The 15,704-nt window shown below is 58.3% G+C and overlaps 1 protein-coding gene across 1 annotated transcript; it reads left to right on the top strand.

Annotated features, from left to right (window-relative positions):
- Positions 1-4,177: 4,177 nt before the first annotated feature.
- Positions 4,178-14,422, top strand: LHX4 (LIM homeobox 4). Its single transcript, XM_062497422.1, has 6 exons — positions 4,178-4,293; positions 9,624-9,795; positions 12,749-12,951; positions 13,113-13,267; positions 13,763-13,934; positions 14,025-14,422. The coding sequence occupies exons 1-6, from the start codon at positions 4,218-4,220 to the stop codon at positions 14,420-14,422; spliced, it is 1,176 nt and encodes a 391-aa protein (XP_062353406.1). The 5' UTR covers positions 4,178-4,217.
- The last annotated feature ends 1,282 nt before the right edge of the window (positions 14,423-15,704 follow it).

The raw sequence follows: 15,704 nt of genomic DNA, 5'->3' as shown, positions 1-15,704 counted from the left end.
TAGTAAATAGACTTTCCGTAATCCTGTTTGGTGCAGTCCCAATCCTCCCGGCCTGTGGCACCCGGGTGTCCCCCTCCAACACCTGGGCAGCCCCAGTGCAGGGCACAGAGGGGCTGCTGCAGGGCTCGGAGTGACCCCCACATGGTGTCCCCCCTCTCAGGATGACTCGGGGACAGGTCCCCCCTCAGCCCTGCACAATGGGATATCAAACTGCTCTGGCCACACTCACGGGTGGGACGGGCTGTCCTGGAGGCCCCAGTCCAAGCCCCCAAGGTGCCCTCCCTGATGGGGTCACCCCTTCCCGGCGCTGCCACGAGCCTGGGGGTCCCTGGGGCTAATTACCCAAATGGCCGCAGGCTGGTGCGAGGCAGCCGCTATTCCCTAATACAATTTACCCTCAAGTGCAATTTAATTTTCCACGAGGCTGGTGGCCAGCCCCCCGCACACCCAGCCACCTTCCCACCCCTTGAACGCTCGCTCGTTCTAGCCTTGCCCCCTCTTTCTTTTCCCTCCTCGGCACGGGGAAGAGCCTTTTTCCACCGGCATCCTCTCTCCACCCGCGCTCCAGCCATAAAGTCACCGGGGGTTCACTGAGCACCAATTAATTTTCAATTACAATTAGCAACGCCCCTGCCTGCGAGGGGAGAGGCTTTCCCTGGCTGCTGGTGAGTACCCGGGTCTCGATGTGCTTGTCCTTGCTCCAGGCCAGTCCTGGCAATAGGGGTGTAAGTGGGAGGAGGTAATTATTGGGGTGATTCCGAGATGGGGAGTGCTGGGACTCGGGGTGCTATGGCCGATGCTGCCCTGAGGGGAGGTGGCTTCATGCCAAAAGGTGGCTGTGGCAGCTTTGGACTTGAAAGGATGTCCCCACTTTGGTCTGGGGAGCTGGTTTTGTCACACGAGGGGACTCTGGGAGCTGGGCTGACACCTGGCAAACTCGCTGCATGAGTGGCATAAATCCCCAGCTCCCTGGCATCTCCAAATCCATTTAGAGTTTGCTGGCTGGGACGGAGCTGCACTCACACTCCCCAGGCACGAGTCAGGACTGGGTTTTCCTTCTATTTCCTTATATTCCTTTACATTTCCCTCAATTCTGCCTAGAACCCCCCTTGTTCCACCAGGGGACAATGAGCTGATATCCCCCTCGGTGACACAGAGTCCAAATTAGTGTCCTAATTCCAGTATGCCCAGGGCTGGGGCACACAAGGAGAGGCTGGGTCTGTGTCTTGTCTCAGACTCTGGGATTTACTTGCATTCTGTTAATGATTAATCCCAGCAGGGAAGGTGTGGGAGCACCATCCCTGCTCGCCTGTTGATTTTGCATCAAAGCCTCCTGCTGCTCGTGTCTTCCTCTGGCGGCAGGGCCAGAGGGCTTCAAGCAATGCCAAGGAAGCAGCAGGGCATCTGTGCGGGGCCAGTGACCCCCAAAACGTGCCCCAGAAATGCAACCTGATGAGAATCGACATTCACCCTTCTGCAGGCTTGTCACCATCGAGCCTTGGCTCTGATCAATTCTGGGAGGAGGAGAAAGCCTGGAGGGTGGTATTTCACACCCACCACATATAACCCCGTCCCTGAGCATCACCAGCACCCAGCAGCATTTTGGGTGGCACAGAGAGGATTTTCAGGGTAAGCACCTCATCCCCATCTCAACCACCCTCTCCTTCCTGTGAGATTGAAAAAACAAACTCAAAAGAGACCAAAAAGCCCAGAGTGATCAAAAAAATCCCTAAAGAGACCAAAAGATCCCCACCAATTTAAGAAGCAGATGGACAGCAGGAAGGATGGAGGGGAACAAAGCAATGCTATCAGGAGAGGGAGGGATGAAGGTTCTACCGGGAAGATGTGTGAGCGAGCACGGGGAAGATGCTGGCGGGGTGTTTTTTTTCGTTGTGGCAGCCCCCCGACCCCCTCCCGGCCCCCCGGCAGCACGATGCTTCTCCAAGGTGAAGGCTTGGTGTTGTGTGGCTCCGTTTGCCCGTTCCCCACTTCCATGAGTGATACAGAGCAGGGCAGAGGGGGCTGCATCAATCTGGCAAAGCAGAAAAATGAATGAAAATTGAATTCCCCGAGGAGAAGGGGGTGGGGGGAGCTCTTATCCCGGCTGAGAGATAAATCAGAGCGTGCCAGAGAGCTGGGGGACCGCGATGACTCCCAGCAGCGGTGGAATAATTAGGGAAATAGGTTGGAAATGCAAAGCAGCAGGACAGGGAGGCGATGGGGCAGTGTCCGTCTGTCCGTCTGTCCGCGCGTCCGGCTAAACTTCTCCCGTAAATCTGCCTTAGGGACCTGCCTTTATGCGTGTTGGGAGCCACGCTTTGGCTGGCTGGGGACTTGGGGGACACGGTGGCCCCTGCCCCAAGGGGCTGCGGAGCGCAGGTGGCCGGGGGCGGAGGGGATCTGGCGGTGCTTAATGCACTTAAGAGCTGCAGCGTGATTTAGGGGACGGGATGGGATGGGATGGGATGGGATGGGATGGGATGGGATGGGATGGGAGGGGTTGGGATTCACTTCCCTGTGGTGGAAACCAGATTTTGGCTTTCGGCGAACTGCAGGGTTGAGCTCATTCCTGTAATGAGTGCACACCGGTCTCTGTACAGAGCCGCGATATGCGGGGGAAGGTAAAATGAAGCTTTGGGGCATCAAGCCCCGCCATCTCATAGAAAAACTTCTTTTTTTTTTTTTTTTTTTTTTCCTAAGGAACCATCAGGCTTAATACATTTCTTAGGTTTTATTACTTTTATTTTTAAACTTTTTTTTTCGGTTGCTGGCTCATCCCACCTGCACATTTCCTGACGGGGCAGGGTTTCAGGGGTTTTTTAGGTGGCAAAAGCCTCTTCCTAACAGTGTGGAAACGAAGGCTTGGCATGGGCGCATCCGAGTTGAGGGTGGCCGTGCTCTTGGCTGGGTGAGCATCCTCCCTCATTTGCCAGAAGCTGTCGTGTGCCACCTCGGGGGCCTCACCCTGCTCTCTAAGCAGAGCGGGATGGCCCAGCACATCGGGCCTCTTTGGCACCATTGTCCCCGAGCTGGTGACATCGGGAAGGGTGATGCTCGGGGCACCCACTCTAACTTCAGCTTCATTTCGGTGAGTGTCCTTGCTCATCCCTTGGCTGCCAGGTACCACCACATCAGGTTCCCTCCGGTGCTGCGGGCTGGGTTGTCTCCGGGTTTTCCCTCAGCAGAGCCCCATGGGGATGGATCCCCACGGAAGCCGCAGCCACACCGATCCCTTTGCCCTGTGAGGTCGGCAATGCCACCCTGGTGCCACCACGGCCGGCGGGCTGTCAGGCCGGGCGCGCTGCAGCACTGCCGAGTTGGGCTGGCTCTTTCCATGCCCAGATGTGTCCCTGGGGTCGCGCCATCGGGATGGGCCCCAAGGATGTGTTACAGCGCCCTATGGAAGCAGAGCTTGCCGTGGCCGGGTGACAGCCGCTGGGCAGTAACTCATGTTGGCGCGGGGTGTGCCGGTGTCCCCCGGAGCCGGGGAAGGGTCCCTTGGCTAAGCCTCCATTCCCAGCGGCAGGAGGGACAGGGCTGGGACGGCGCGCCCCAAGCGGGGACTCGCCAACGCCTTCCATGGAGCGGGAGAAGGTCCCGGAGCCCCGAGAGCGGAGCCCGCCCCCGGCCCTGGGCTCCCGGAGCCCCGAGAGCGGAGCCCGCCCCCGGCCCTGGGCTCCCGGAGCCCCGAGAGCGGAGCCCGCCCCCGGCCCTGGGCTCCCGGAGCCCCGAGAGCGGAGCCCGCCCCCGGCCCTGGGCTCCCGGAGCCCCGAGAGCGGAGCCCGCCCCCGGCCCTGGGCTCCCGGAGCCCCGAGAGCGGAGCCCACCCCCGGCCCTGGGCTCGTCCCTTCGGGCTCGGTCCCCGAAGGCACCGCCGGGCCCGGCCCGCCCGGCCCCGCCCCTTCCCCGCAGGCCCCGCCCCCGCCACACAAGCCACGCCTCCCCACCCCAGGTCCCGCCCCCGGCGGCGCGGAGCAGGCGCTGATTGGCTGCGGTGGGCCCGTCCCGCCCCCGCCCCCCTGCGGGCGGTGACGTCAGGCGCGCTCCCCGCAGGGGAATGAATGGGAGGCGGGCGGCACCGGCGGGCACCGGCACCGGGACACGGCACCGGGACACGGCACCGGGACACGGCACCTCCCGCCGCCGGGCTCCGCCGGCCCGGCCCGCGGCTCTCCCGCCCCTCTTCTCTCCCCTCCGCCGCCCCCCGGGCCAATAAAATGATGCAAAGCTCCGCGCTCGCTGCCGAAGGGGCTGTCAAGGGGCTTCCCGAGATCCTCGGTGTGCCGGTGCAACGTAAGGACGCTTTTCTCTTCTCCCTCCTTCGCTCCCTGCCGCAAAGGCGGCCCCGGGCCGGCGGGGCAGCGCCCTGCGGGTGGGCAGGTGCCTCCGCTCCCGGTCGCTCCCGGTTCTGCGCTTTCCGTTTGTTTTCCCCAGCGTGTAGCACCGTTCACGGACGTGAAAATACGGGGGGTGCGGAAGGGAGAGCGGTGCCCCGGGGCGGGCGGGCAGCGGAGCGATGCGGGCCCGGCCCCGACGGGGAGGACGGCGCGGCTCCGGCTGTGCGTGTGCAAGCGCGTTCGCGAGCGTGAATTCGAGTGTGAGTGTGTAAATGTGTGAGTGTGTAAATGTGTGAGTGTGTGTACGGCCACGGCCCCCGCCCGCCCCCGCGCATCCCCGGCCCGCAGCGCACGACACCCCGCTTATATGGTTTATCGCGACAGGCGGCGAACGGCGGCGGTGGGAAGGGAGCCAGGGCCGTGCGTGCGTGGTACCGGGGATGGCGATCCCGGCTGGTCGCCGTCCGCGGCCCCCGGAGCGATGCCGCCGCATCCGCGTTTATCCAAAAATCACGCGCGTGTCTGTATAGGCGCGTATCTGCCCTGCAGCTACAGGTAGCGCGTCCGTGGGGTGCGCACACGGGTAGATGGACCCCACTGGGGATGGTGCACCCCGAGGGGGGATGCTGGACCCGAGCCGTGAGTGAGCCACAGGGGCGCTCAGCCCCGTCGCTCCTATAGGGCCGAGCCCCACGCGGGGGCATCCCGTGGGCACTATGGATGTCCCCCGTGGGTGGTGGGGGACGGCCGTGCCCCGGCGTGCCCCCGGCTCGGTGCGCCCTGGGGCGGGGGGGGCCTCCACGGGCGGCCACCTGCGCGGGTATTGCTGCTGCTGCTGCTGTTGTTATTATTGTTATTTTTGTTATCATTTTTATTATTATTTCTCCCCGTTTGCAAACGGTTCCCGAGACCCGGGGCGTCGCTGAGCTCCCGGAATGGGGGGAGCCCACCGGGGCCAGCAGGGCGATGCTCGGGCCCCCAAAAGCGGCTCCGAGAAAGTTGAGGGGAGGGACCTCGGGCGGCGGCGGAGGAGGGGCGAGACGGGCCCGAGCCGCGGGACAGCCCGGCCGGGGTCCGGCCGCTCTTCGGGGGACACGGGGGGGGCACGGGGGCGTCCCCTCCGGGACAGGTTTCCCCACCTCTGGCCGCTGCCCCACGGAGCCCCCGCGCCGTTCCGTACCCCGCACGGGGCCCCGGCCCCCCGAGCGGCCGAAATTCGTTTTCCGTGGGTTTTTCGGTGGTGCCTCTTCCCGTGGCTCTTCGAGGAAGCTGTCGCCGCTGTTCCCCTGTTTCGGTCCCTTTGCCGAGCTGCGGGAGTGGGACAGGCGGGCCCGTTTAACCAATTCCACCGCAGCAGAGGGGAAGAAAAATCCCGGTCAGGAGCACAGAGCCGGTGCAGGAACAGGGACGGGGACAGGCAGGGTCTGCCCCACGACCGTATCCCGAGTCACGCCGCCGGTTCCGGGCCGCTGGGTCACTTCTATGGCCTCGGAATCCCTTGGTTTAGGAAAAAAACGAGGTGCCTAAACCACCGTGGAGCAGCATTGCCCCAGGATAGCTCCCTGATCTGGCCCTTTTTGGGGCCACCAAGCTCCCTTGCCCATTGCATTGTCATTCCTGTGCTGACTGATGGATATCAAGAATTAGCAGGAAAGAATCCAACCAGATATTATTATTATTATTATTATTATTATTATTATTATTATTATGCAACTGTTGTTATTGCTACTACTACTATTGCTATTTGTATATCTATTAATGCTATTATTATTATTATTAATAATAATAATTATTAGTTACTTATTTATGCCCAAATAATTGGCAGAAAGAAAATAGATGAGGCTAGGCTGCTGAAAATCATCTTTCTGTGGTTTTCCCGCTGCCCCAGCCTGAGCCCTGCGGCCTCTGCCAGCTCCCAGCCACCTGCTTTTTTCATGTCGTGACAGATTTGGGGCCTGATCCCGCCTCAGTGACACAGAACACAGCCCCCTCCGAGCCAAAGGAAATTGCCCCTTCGCAAGAAGGAGCCAGGGTTTCCCCCCGGCAGCACCTCGATATTTCATCGTGCGTGAAAGGAAAATCCGTGACATTTTCATTTTTAATCACTATTAAATCACAGTTTTCCCTCTCTCTTTAGCCACCAACCTCCTAATTTTAGCAGAGGCTGTGTCCTACAGCATCTCTTTCCTCAGGATTCTGGGGAGCCGAGATGCCTCTCCCCCCAGCACTCCCCGCGACAGACCTTGCTTAGCCTTGCAGACGGGGTTGTTAAAAATAAAATTCCGAATATTATTTATGAATATTGTTTTGCAAATCTCGCCGAAGTCAGAACTTGTGCCAAAGCCTGCGGGAACAGTGCCCGGGTGCCGGCAGGCTCTGGCCAAGGGGCTGGAGCGGGGGGAGTGATTAATCGCCGCCGAGAAAGTCGTTTGCCTGCAGCAGAGGAATGAATTGGAAGGTTTTTGCATGTGAAGGAATGAGATTTCCTCCCCGCAGAAAGACTTTTGAAGGAATCCCCGGACTGGTGCTTTCCGTGGGTTCGCTGCAGACTCCGGTACCGGCGGACCGGGCCGCCTTTGCGCTCCGCTTCCCCCCCCGCATTCCCGGACCCCCGTTCCGCAGCATCCGCGGGTTGCATCCCTTCCCCTGAAAAGAGCAGAACGCAGCCCCAAGGCCGGCCGTGTTTCGGCCCCGCGGGGAGCGCATCCCCCCGGCGCTGCCCCCGCATCTCCCCCCCACTCGCTTTCAGAGGGGGCTGTGCCGTCTGGGGGATTACCGAGGCCACCGGCGAGTTTGTTTCGTTTCAATCGATATTTCTTTAATTTTTCCCGTCGGGGAGAGAGGCGGGGGGTGTGGGAAGATGGACCCGCCGCTAATAAATCACGGTAGCGGCGGGGGCCAGGCCGTCGCTCGGGCCCCCGTGCCTGGGAGGGTACGCGGGGAGGCGGGGGATTGCGGATCTGCCCACTGGCTTTAATGGGATACGGCCAAATCCCGCCAGGGAAGCCGCCAGGGACGCACACGTGCGCGGTCCCCTCCCGGCCACGTCGCCCCGGGGCAGGGGGTGACCCCCAAAGTTCCCCCCCTGGCCCGGGGAGAGGTTTGCACTGAGGCTGCTGCATCGCCGGGTGGTCCCCGGGTGGAGAGGGGGGACCCCGCGGCTGGGGAACATCCAAACCATCCTGTGCACGGAGCCAGGGAGTGCCGGTGGCCAAAGACAGCGAGGGAGCGCCTCGTTCCTGATGTACCAATTGTACCCATTAACTTTGTTCCTGTTCTGGAAAATAATTCAGTCAAAACGAGCGCAATAAACGCGAGGCAGGGAGGCAGCTGCACGTGTGGCAAAGCACAAAGCAGGGTGCAGGGCTTGAATTTTAGATATTTTCTCTCTGCGAACCAAAGGGACATCTTCTGATTCCCCTGTCAGTTCCCCTTTTTTTTGTTATTGTTGCGATTATTATTTTCATTATTATCATTATTATTATCCCCGTGTGTTCACGCAGGCATCATTGCACACACGGCCACCTGTGAGTGGGGCTGGTGCCGTGCATCTACAGCGAAATTGGAAGGAAAATCGGTCTCCTCCTAAAAAAAAAAAAAACAACACTTTTGTTTGGAAATCTGAAGGGAGATGTCGTATTCTCGGCTGCAGTTGTTTGCTTGTTGAAATTGAGCTGCGTTGCTGCTTTTAGGAAGGGGAGAGCTCTTTGTTGGCTTGTGAGAGTGTAGGATGGGTGCATGTAAACACATACGTGTTTACATAAAAAATCATTTAGAGACAAAACGTGTTTCCCGAAGATACACACGCGTTTAGGAAACGACCGAGAAGGATTTGCTGGGGCTGGTGCTGTGCTGGTGCCACCGCCGGTGCCAGAGGCGTTCTCAAACGGGTTTAACAAATCCAGTGTGGAAAACGTGGCTGGAGCCGACCTGCAGCCGCGGCGCTGGAGGAGGGGGAGAGAAGCGTCCAGGTGTTCCCAAAACAAGAAGGGAAAGAGAGACCTCTAGAAGCCGTAAATTAATTTTTTATTACTATTTACTGTGCGGTTAATGCGCCAGAGGCTTGAATGCCAGCGATAGCTGTGGTGTGAGGGGCGCTGGGATTGTTAGTGGCCCGGGCAATGATGGAATAAGCTGCCTTCACGGGAGGTACGTGGCAGGACCCCAAAGGATTTTGAAATATTGTTGTTTGAGGCTGTAACAATATGAGATTTTCCTGTGTTCTTTTCCTCCTCCAGTCCCCCGCTTTATTTCCTCCTTTGCCGGTTCGTTCCTCTTCCCCCAGCCCTTCTTTTCTATTTCCCATCTTTTTTCTTCCTTTGCTTCCTCTTTCTTTCCCTTTCTCCCCTTTCTCTCCAATTCCTCCCTTTTCCTTTTTTCTCTTTTCCTCCCTTGTACCATTCTTTTCCACTCTTCTCTCACTTTTTTTTTGTTTCTCCTCTTTTTGCCTTTCTTTTGTTTCTACTTTATTTTCTCCTTTTTTTTTTTCCTGTTTCATTTTTTATCCTTTCCTTCCTTTTCCTTTTTCAAAAAATATTTTGCCTTCTTGGGATCTTTTTCCCTTCTTAAATATTTTTAATTTGAAAATATTTTCCCTTCTTATCTTCTCCACTTTTAATCCATTTCTTATATTATTTTTTTAATTTTTAAAAACCTTTTATCATTCTCTAGCTTTCTCCTTTTAAAGAAAAAATTCTCTTTTTTCAATTTTTATTAATCTTTTTCCTTTTTCGTATTTTCCCTTTTTAAAAATATTTTTCTTTTTTAAAAAAAAAAAATCTTTCTTCCTTTTAAAAATTTCCTACTTTTTTGCCTTTTTGTTTGTTTGCTTTTATATATATTATATATATATATTATATATTTCTTTAAATATATGTAGATATTTTTTTAATTTTTAAAACCTTTTTCCATTTTATTTATTTTTGTTTCCCAGATCCATCTGCTCCCATATTGGTGAGTCAGTGGGGTGTCCCTGCTTGGTGGTTGTGCCATTCCAGAGGGAGAGAGAGGCAGGCAGGGGATAAAAGCGTGGCAGAGAGCAGGACACGGCCTGGAAAACGGGGTGCAGGGTGGAAAAGCATCCCGCGTGTTTGCGTGTCCAGCCGTGGGCTTGGCTTTTGGCAAAGGTTTGCAAAAGGAGACGTGCCGGGACAGCGGGGAGTTGAGGGGGTGGCATCTCCTCCCCCAAAAAACCCCAGCTCGTTCCCCGGCGGGGTTTTGGGAGCCCCCGAGGGGGCTGCGGTGGCTGACGCTGCTCTTCTCTCCATCCCTCTCCCCCCCGCCCAGAGATCCCCCAGTGCGCCGGCTGCAACCAGCACATCCTGGACAAGTTCATCCTCAAGGTCCTGGACCGGCACTGGCACAGCTCCTGCCTCAAGTGCGCCGACTGCCAGATGCAGCTGGCCGAGCGCTGCTTCTCCCGGGCCGGCAGCGTCTACTGCAAGGAGGATTTCTTCAAGTGAGTACCCCCCGAAAGCAGCATCTTCCTGCCCCGCGGAGCAAGCGCACAGCCTAGTTTTAAGCATCATTTCTCCGAGATCTTCTACAGCTTGTTGGTGAAATAAAGGGAATGTCGGTGCTTTGCAGCTGCTGCCAGCTGGATACTGGTTGTTGGGATTTAACCATGGGAAAGCCGCCCCAGATCTCCCTGATGCTCCTGTCCCTCCCCTGTGCTGGTGTTCAGGCCCTTTGGGGTGACATCCTGCGGCGGTTCCGGTGCTAGAGGGCAGGAAAAACCTGCACAAGGCAACGTCAACGCTGCCTCTTCCTCCCGAGTGCCTCCCTCACCTCCTCGGGATTTGCTGATGCTGTTTCTCCCCATTCACCTTTACCTTTTTTTTTTTTTCCTTAATCTATCCCTTTTTTGCTCCCATTAGTGTGAAAACCTCATTTGATTGCCTTGGCAGCTGTCTCTGAGCCGTGCGATGCCCCAGCCTTGGCATTTTCCTGCTCCCATGAGACAGGACAACCCGTTCCCCACTAAAAATGGACTTTGCATTTAGGATGCTTTGGTCCCTGGCTGCCGGTGAAATGTGGGAGTTTTCCCAAGGGATAGAGAAGGGTTTTTTTGCTGGGACTGAATTGCCATGAAGCAGAGGGGTCGGATCCTGGCCGGTGGGTGCCTTTCACTGCTTGGATGCAGGAGATGAGGCTCAGCCATGAGGCAGCTGCTGCCCCTCGGGGACTAAAGCCACCTCCTCAGGCCATCATCTCCCATTCCTGGCTGTCTCCACCACTCCTCACCGCCGGCCTAAAGCCTTTATGATTAGTCCCTAGACAGGACTCCCCGTGCCTTCCCATCCCCAGGCTCTCCTAGATCCTCATCAGGCATCAGGACCAAAGATGCAGCTTGGATTTCTCCTTCCTGGAGACGGTCAAAGCGGCCACTCCAGCTTGGGTAATAACACTTCACTTCTGATATTTTCCAGCCTATTAATCTCCAAGTCATTTAAATAGTCGCCCAAAAGGTGCGGGTAATCAATGTTAATTGGAGATGAAAGATCAGCGACTTTCTCAGATGAGGTCCTGCCTGGATTATTTGGTGCCAATCGATAGCAACTCGGCGCTCGCACCTCACCTTTCCTTAACCGCTCATTGATCTCGGGGTAGGGAACCTGCAGGGGACGTGAGGATTTCAGCCCAACTTCAGAGGCACTTGGCAATGCAGGAGCTGCTTTGGAAAGGATCAGATCGATTTTTGATTTTTGTCTTTTTCCTTTCCCCAAATCGCAGCTCTTGGTCCTCGGCTCTGTCCTGGGTCCTCTGTCCCCAGGTGATGTGGAAACACCCCGGGGTGTCGGGACAGTTGTTAAAATGGCATTTACAGTGTTGTGTGAGAGGGGGTGAATGGGCTGGATGGTGGCTGCAGAGTGGTCACCAGCTCAGCCTTGGGAGCAGAGAAACATCCTCTGTCCATCCTATTCCTCTCTCACTCCTGCCTTCTTTTTACCCTCCATTCCCACCCTCCTTCTTCCTCCCCTCCATTCCCACCCACCCTGCATCCCTCCCTTTATCCTCCATTCTGTCATTCTTTCATCCCTCCCTCCCTATCTCTTGTCCATCTCCTCTCCACCCCTCTCCCACTTCCTCCCTTCCTCTCCCACCTTCCCCTTCCCGTTTGACTCCGGGGGAAGCTCCGGTCTCCCCAGCAGATGTCCAGGGACTCTCCCTTTAGGATACAAGTCCAGAGGATGAGACAAACTAGGATTTTCCTTCTCACCTTCTGCTTCCTACACCCCAAAATCGTGCTGGCACCCCTCATGCCCAGTACCTGCCACCCATCCCTGTGTGACACCTGTGTGGCTCAGGGACAGTCTCGGAGACCCAGCTTTGGTGGCTGTGCCCTGGATTTCTGGAGGCGATGGGTGACCATGGGGCTTGAGGGCGATTTTGCACGACTGAGGGGGATGTTCAGGCCTCGGGACACAGCCGGAGGTGCCTGGAGTGGCTGCACTCCCTGGGCATTCCCAAATGCCACTGCCTGTCCCTGCAGCCTTGGGGCAGGGGACGGACTGGGGGTTCCTGTGATGCCTCCTTCAAAGCAGATGGGGACAGATTTATTCTGACAGCTTTGTCACCTGGGCTGCTGCAGAACCAGGATGGCTTTGTGGTGCTCTGGGGTGTTTAGGGCAGCTATGGGGAGCAGGGGAGACCTCTCAGAGCCCTGTGGGAGGTGGGGATCTGTCCCAGGCCAATCCCACAGCGTCTGTTGCTGAAAACACCGGTGGAATATCCACCTACTTTTGACTTCTTTCTCATGGCACGTGTCACTCTTGTGCCATTAATTTAGTGAATTCTCTTCTTGCACCCTTTCTTGCACCATTCTTGCACGCTCCATGCATGCTGCACTCCTTGCATGCTCCTTGCACACTCATTGCATTAATCTTCCACACTCCTTGCACCGTTCTTGCATGCTCCTTCCACTCTTCTTTTCCCACTCTTACCCCACCTTGCATGCTGCTGCCACATTTCTCTGGTGTCCCTTGCACACTCCCTGCAGCCATGCAGGAGGTTTTGCTCGTGCCCCACACCAGCCCGTCCCACCCCACGCCCCTGCCAGGCCGTCGTTATGGTGTAAGAGCCCCATCATTCTGCATTAATCTGGGATTCATCACGCCAGCGGGGCGGCGTAATTAATTTATTTGGTATTAATGCGGATGAAATATGTACTGTCCTTGCAGGGGAAAAAAATCAGGCAGCCTATAAGCATTAGTTAAAAGAATCATTAAAATCAAACCTTCCTAGGCTCCATTAGGCCGGTCTCTCACTCTGAGGAAGATAAACCCCCGCCGTGTGAAGTGTCATGCATAATAAGGTTGATTGCTGGTTTAAACTCTGCCCTGTCTCCTGCTCCCCATCCCGGCAAATCCCATCTCGCCGGGGGGCTCAGGGTCGCCCGCTTCTCCTCGCAGGCGTTTCGGGACCAAATGCACGGCGTGCCAGCAGGGCATCCCCCCAACCCAGGTGGTCCGCAAAGCCCAGGACTTCGTGTACCACCTCCACTGCTTCGCCTGCATCATCTGCAGCCGGCAGCTGGCCACGGGCGACGAGTTCTACCTGATGGAGGACGGGCGGCTGGTCTGCAAGGAGGACTACGAGACTGCCAAGCAGAACGGTAGGCACCGCGAAAAGGCTGCGAGGGGCACGGCACGCACGGGGGGTGGCCGTGGTTCGTGTCCCCGGTGTCACTGAGGGAAGGGGCAGCTGCTTTTGGGGAGATACTCCCCAGCGGCCTGTGCTGCTGGTCGGGGCTGGTACCGGCTCCTTCGCTTGCAGATGACTCGGAGGCGGGGGCGAAGCGGCCCCGGACCACCATCACGGCCAAGCAGCTGGAAACGCTGAAGAACGCCTACAAAAACTCCCCCAAGCCCGCCCGACACGTGCGGGAGCAGCTCTCGTCCGAGACGGGACTTGACATGAGGGTGGTGCAGGTGAGGCCGCGGTGCTCCTCTCCACCCTGCCCCAAAAGAAGGGCGACACAGGGATCCCTCTGGGGTGCCTGGTTGCTGGGTTTTAGGGGATGCAGGGATGACGTGGGCATCGGGGTGATGTGGGTGCCTGGAAGCTGGGCTGCAGGGATTTAGGGATGCTGGCTTGCGTGGGGGTGTGGGAGCTGGGGGACAGGAGTGTTGGCACGCAGGTTTGCAGGGATTTAGGGATGCTGGGTTGCGTGGGGGTGTGGGTGCTGGCATAGCAGGACGTTGGTGTTGCAGGGTGCTGGCATGCTGGGATGTAAGGGTGCTGGTATGGATGTAAGGGCGCCGGAATGTAGGGCTGCTGGCATGTAAGGGGTGCCAGGATGCTGGAGCGCTGGGTTTCATGGGCGCTGGGTTGTAGAGGCGCTGGATTACAGGGGTGCTGCCGAGCAGGACTGCCGGGGTGGCGAGGTGCCGCGGTGCCACCGATGTTCCCATTGCCTGCTCCAGGTGTGGTTCCAGAACCGGCGGGCCAAGGAGAAGCGGCTGAAGAAGGACGCGGGGCGGCATCGCTGGGGGCAGTTCTACAAGAGCGTGAAGCGGAGCCGCGGGGGAGGGAAGCTGGAGAAGGAGAGCTCTGCCGAGGAGTGCGGCGTCAGCGACAGCGAGCTCAGCTTCCGCGGTGAGCGCGGCGCCCGAGCGGGGCCGGGGGGCTGCGGGGCTCCCCCCCGCGCTCACCCCCCGCCTCCGCTTTCCCTCCTGTCCCCGGCAGAAGACCAGATCCTCTCCGAGCTCGGCCACAACAACAGGGTTTACGGCTCCGTGGGGGACGCGGCGGGCGGACAGCTGCTGAACGGCGGCTTCTCCGTGGAGGGCACGGGACAGACGTACCAGGACTTGCGGGACGGCAGCCCCTACGGCCTCCCGCAGTCGCCGTCCTCCATCTCGTCGCTGCCAGCCCACCCGCCCTTGCTCAACGGGCTGGACTACGCCATGGACGGCAGCCTGGGGCTGGTGGCCCACGGGGCGCAGGGGGTGAGTCAGACGCTGCGGGCCATGGCCGGGGGGGGCCCCACCTCCGACATCTCCACGGGGAGCAGCGTCGGGTACCCAGACTTTCCCACCAGCCCGGCCTCCTGGCTGGACGACATGGATCACCCTCCTTTCTAAGCGCCGCTCGCCCCCCGCCCCGGTCCCCGCGCCCCCCCCCCCCCCCCCCCCCCCCGGCCCGCAAGCGCAGCACTGAGGGCACCCGCCAGCGGTTGATCTTTCCAGGATTTCCCGAGGGAATTGGTCCTGGAGGGCTGGAGGGAGGGGGGGGGGGAACAGCAGTGGCGATGGCTGGGGTGGCTGCGCTCGGGCGGGGGGCACGGATGCCTTTGGGTGTAAGCACAAGAGAGGTGGCGGCGCACGGGGCGCGGGAGGGAAAGAAGGACAATCAGGGGTGGCACAGTCCATCCCGGCACCGCGCCAGCCCCGCACCCCCCTGCCGGGCACCGCTGCTATTTTCAAGAGTTATTTTTCCATATGGCGTTGAAACGCAGCTCGGCGCTGCCAGGAGCCTCCGCAGAAGTCTATATTGTAGAAGGGTTTATTTTGCCGGGGACACGTCCGGGCAAGGCCATTGCTCCGCTGCCCAGGGGCGATGCAGCCGCGGGCGATCCTGCCTGCTCCTGCCCTAGTGGCCGCGATTTATCCCTGGGCACGCAGGAGCATCGCTGCTTTGTACCGTGGTCACACAAGGGGAAGGAATAAAAAAAAACCCCTGCCTCCTGCCCGGGATGCCCACTGGCCGAGCTGTGCCATGGCAGGGCCAGCTGGGGTGCCCGGGGCTGGCACCTGCAGAGCAGCCACTGGAGGGGTGGGTGAGAGAGGTGGGCAAGGTTTGCTCTGAGGGCATTGCAAAAAAATTCCTCCCAGATAAGGGAAAGGGAATTTCATCAGCTGCAGAAGCACCCGCGTGGTGGGAAGGGGAGGCGATTGCAGTGTGAGATGCCCCTGGTGTGAGTCGCCCTCCTCCCTTGGTGCCCTGGGTCTGATGGTACTAAAGGGTGAGTGCAGGCGGCCAGGAAGGATCCCGGTGGCTTTGGCACGTCCCACAAGCCCCGTGGGGTCTGCTTCTGGCCGGGCTCACTTGGCCCTTGCTCTAAACCCACATGCCCATCTCCCCCAGCACAGCCACCCCCCTACCCTCAGACATTCAGCCCCGTCGATAAGATCCAGCTTCACACTCTCTGCCCGGGGTGTCCACTTCTGCCCCAGCCCCACAAGGGTGCCCTGGCCATGGGCTCCCTGCCATCCTCTCTGTCTCTGAGGTGATACCGATGATCCTAGCCTGCCCTTCGGGGAGGGCTGGGGGTGGATCCGATTGATCAGCTCCTACCAGAGGTGTGGAGACTCCAGAAGCAGAGGGAAGAAAAGAATAAAAATGAAAAAAAAAAAAAAAAAAAAG

This window comes from Cinclus cinclus, chromosome 8 (genome assembly GCF_963662255.1).
Source record: "Cinclus cinclus chromosome 8, bCinCin1.1, whole genome shotgun sequence".
Lineage (NCBI taxonomy): Eukaryota > Metazoa > Chordata > Aves > Passeriformes > Cinclidae > Cinclus > Cinclus cinclus.
This window is presented reverse-complemented; position numbering and strand designations above follow the sequence as displayed.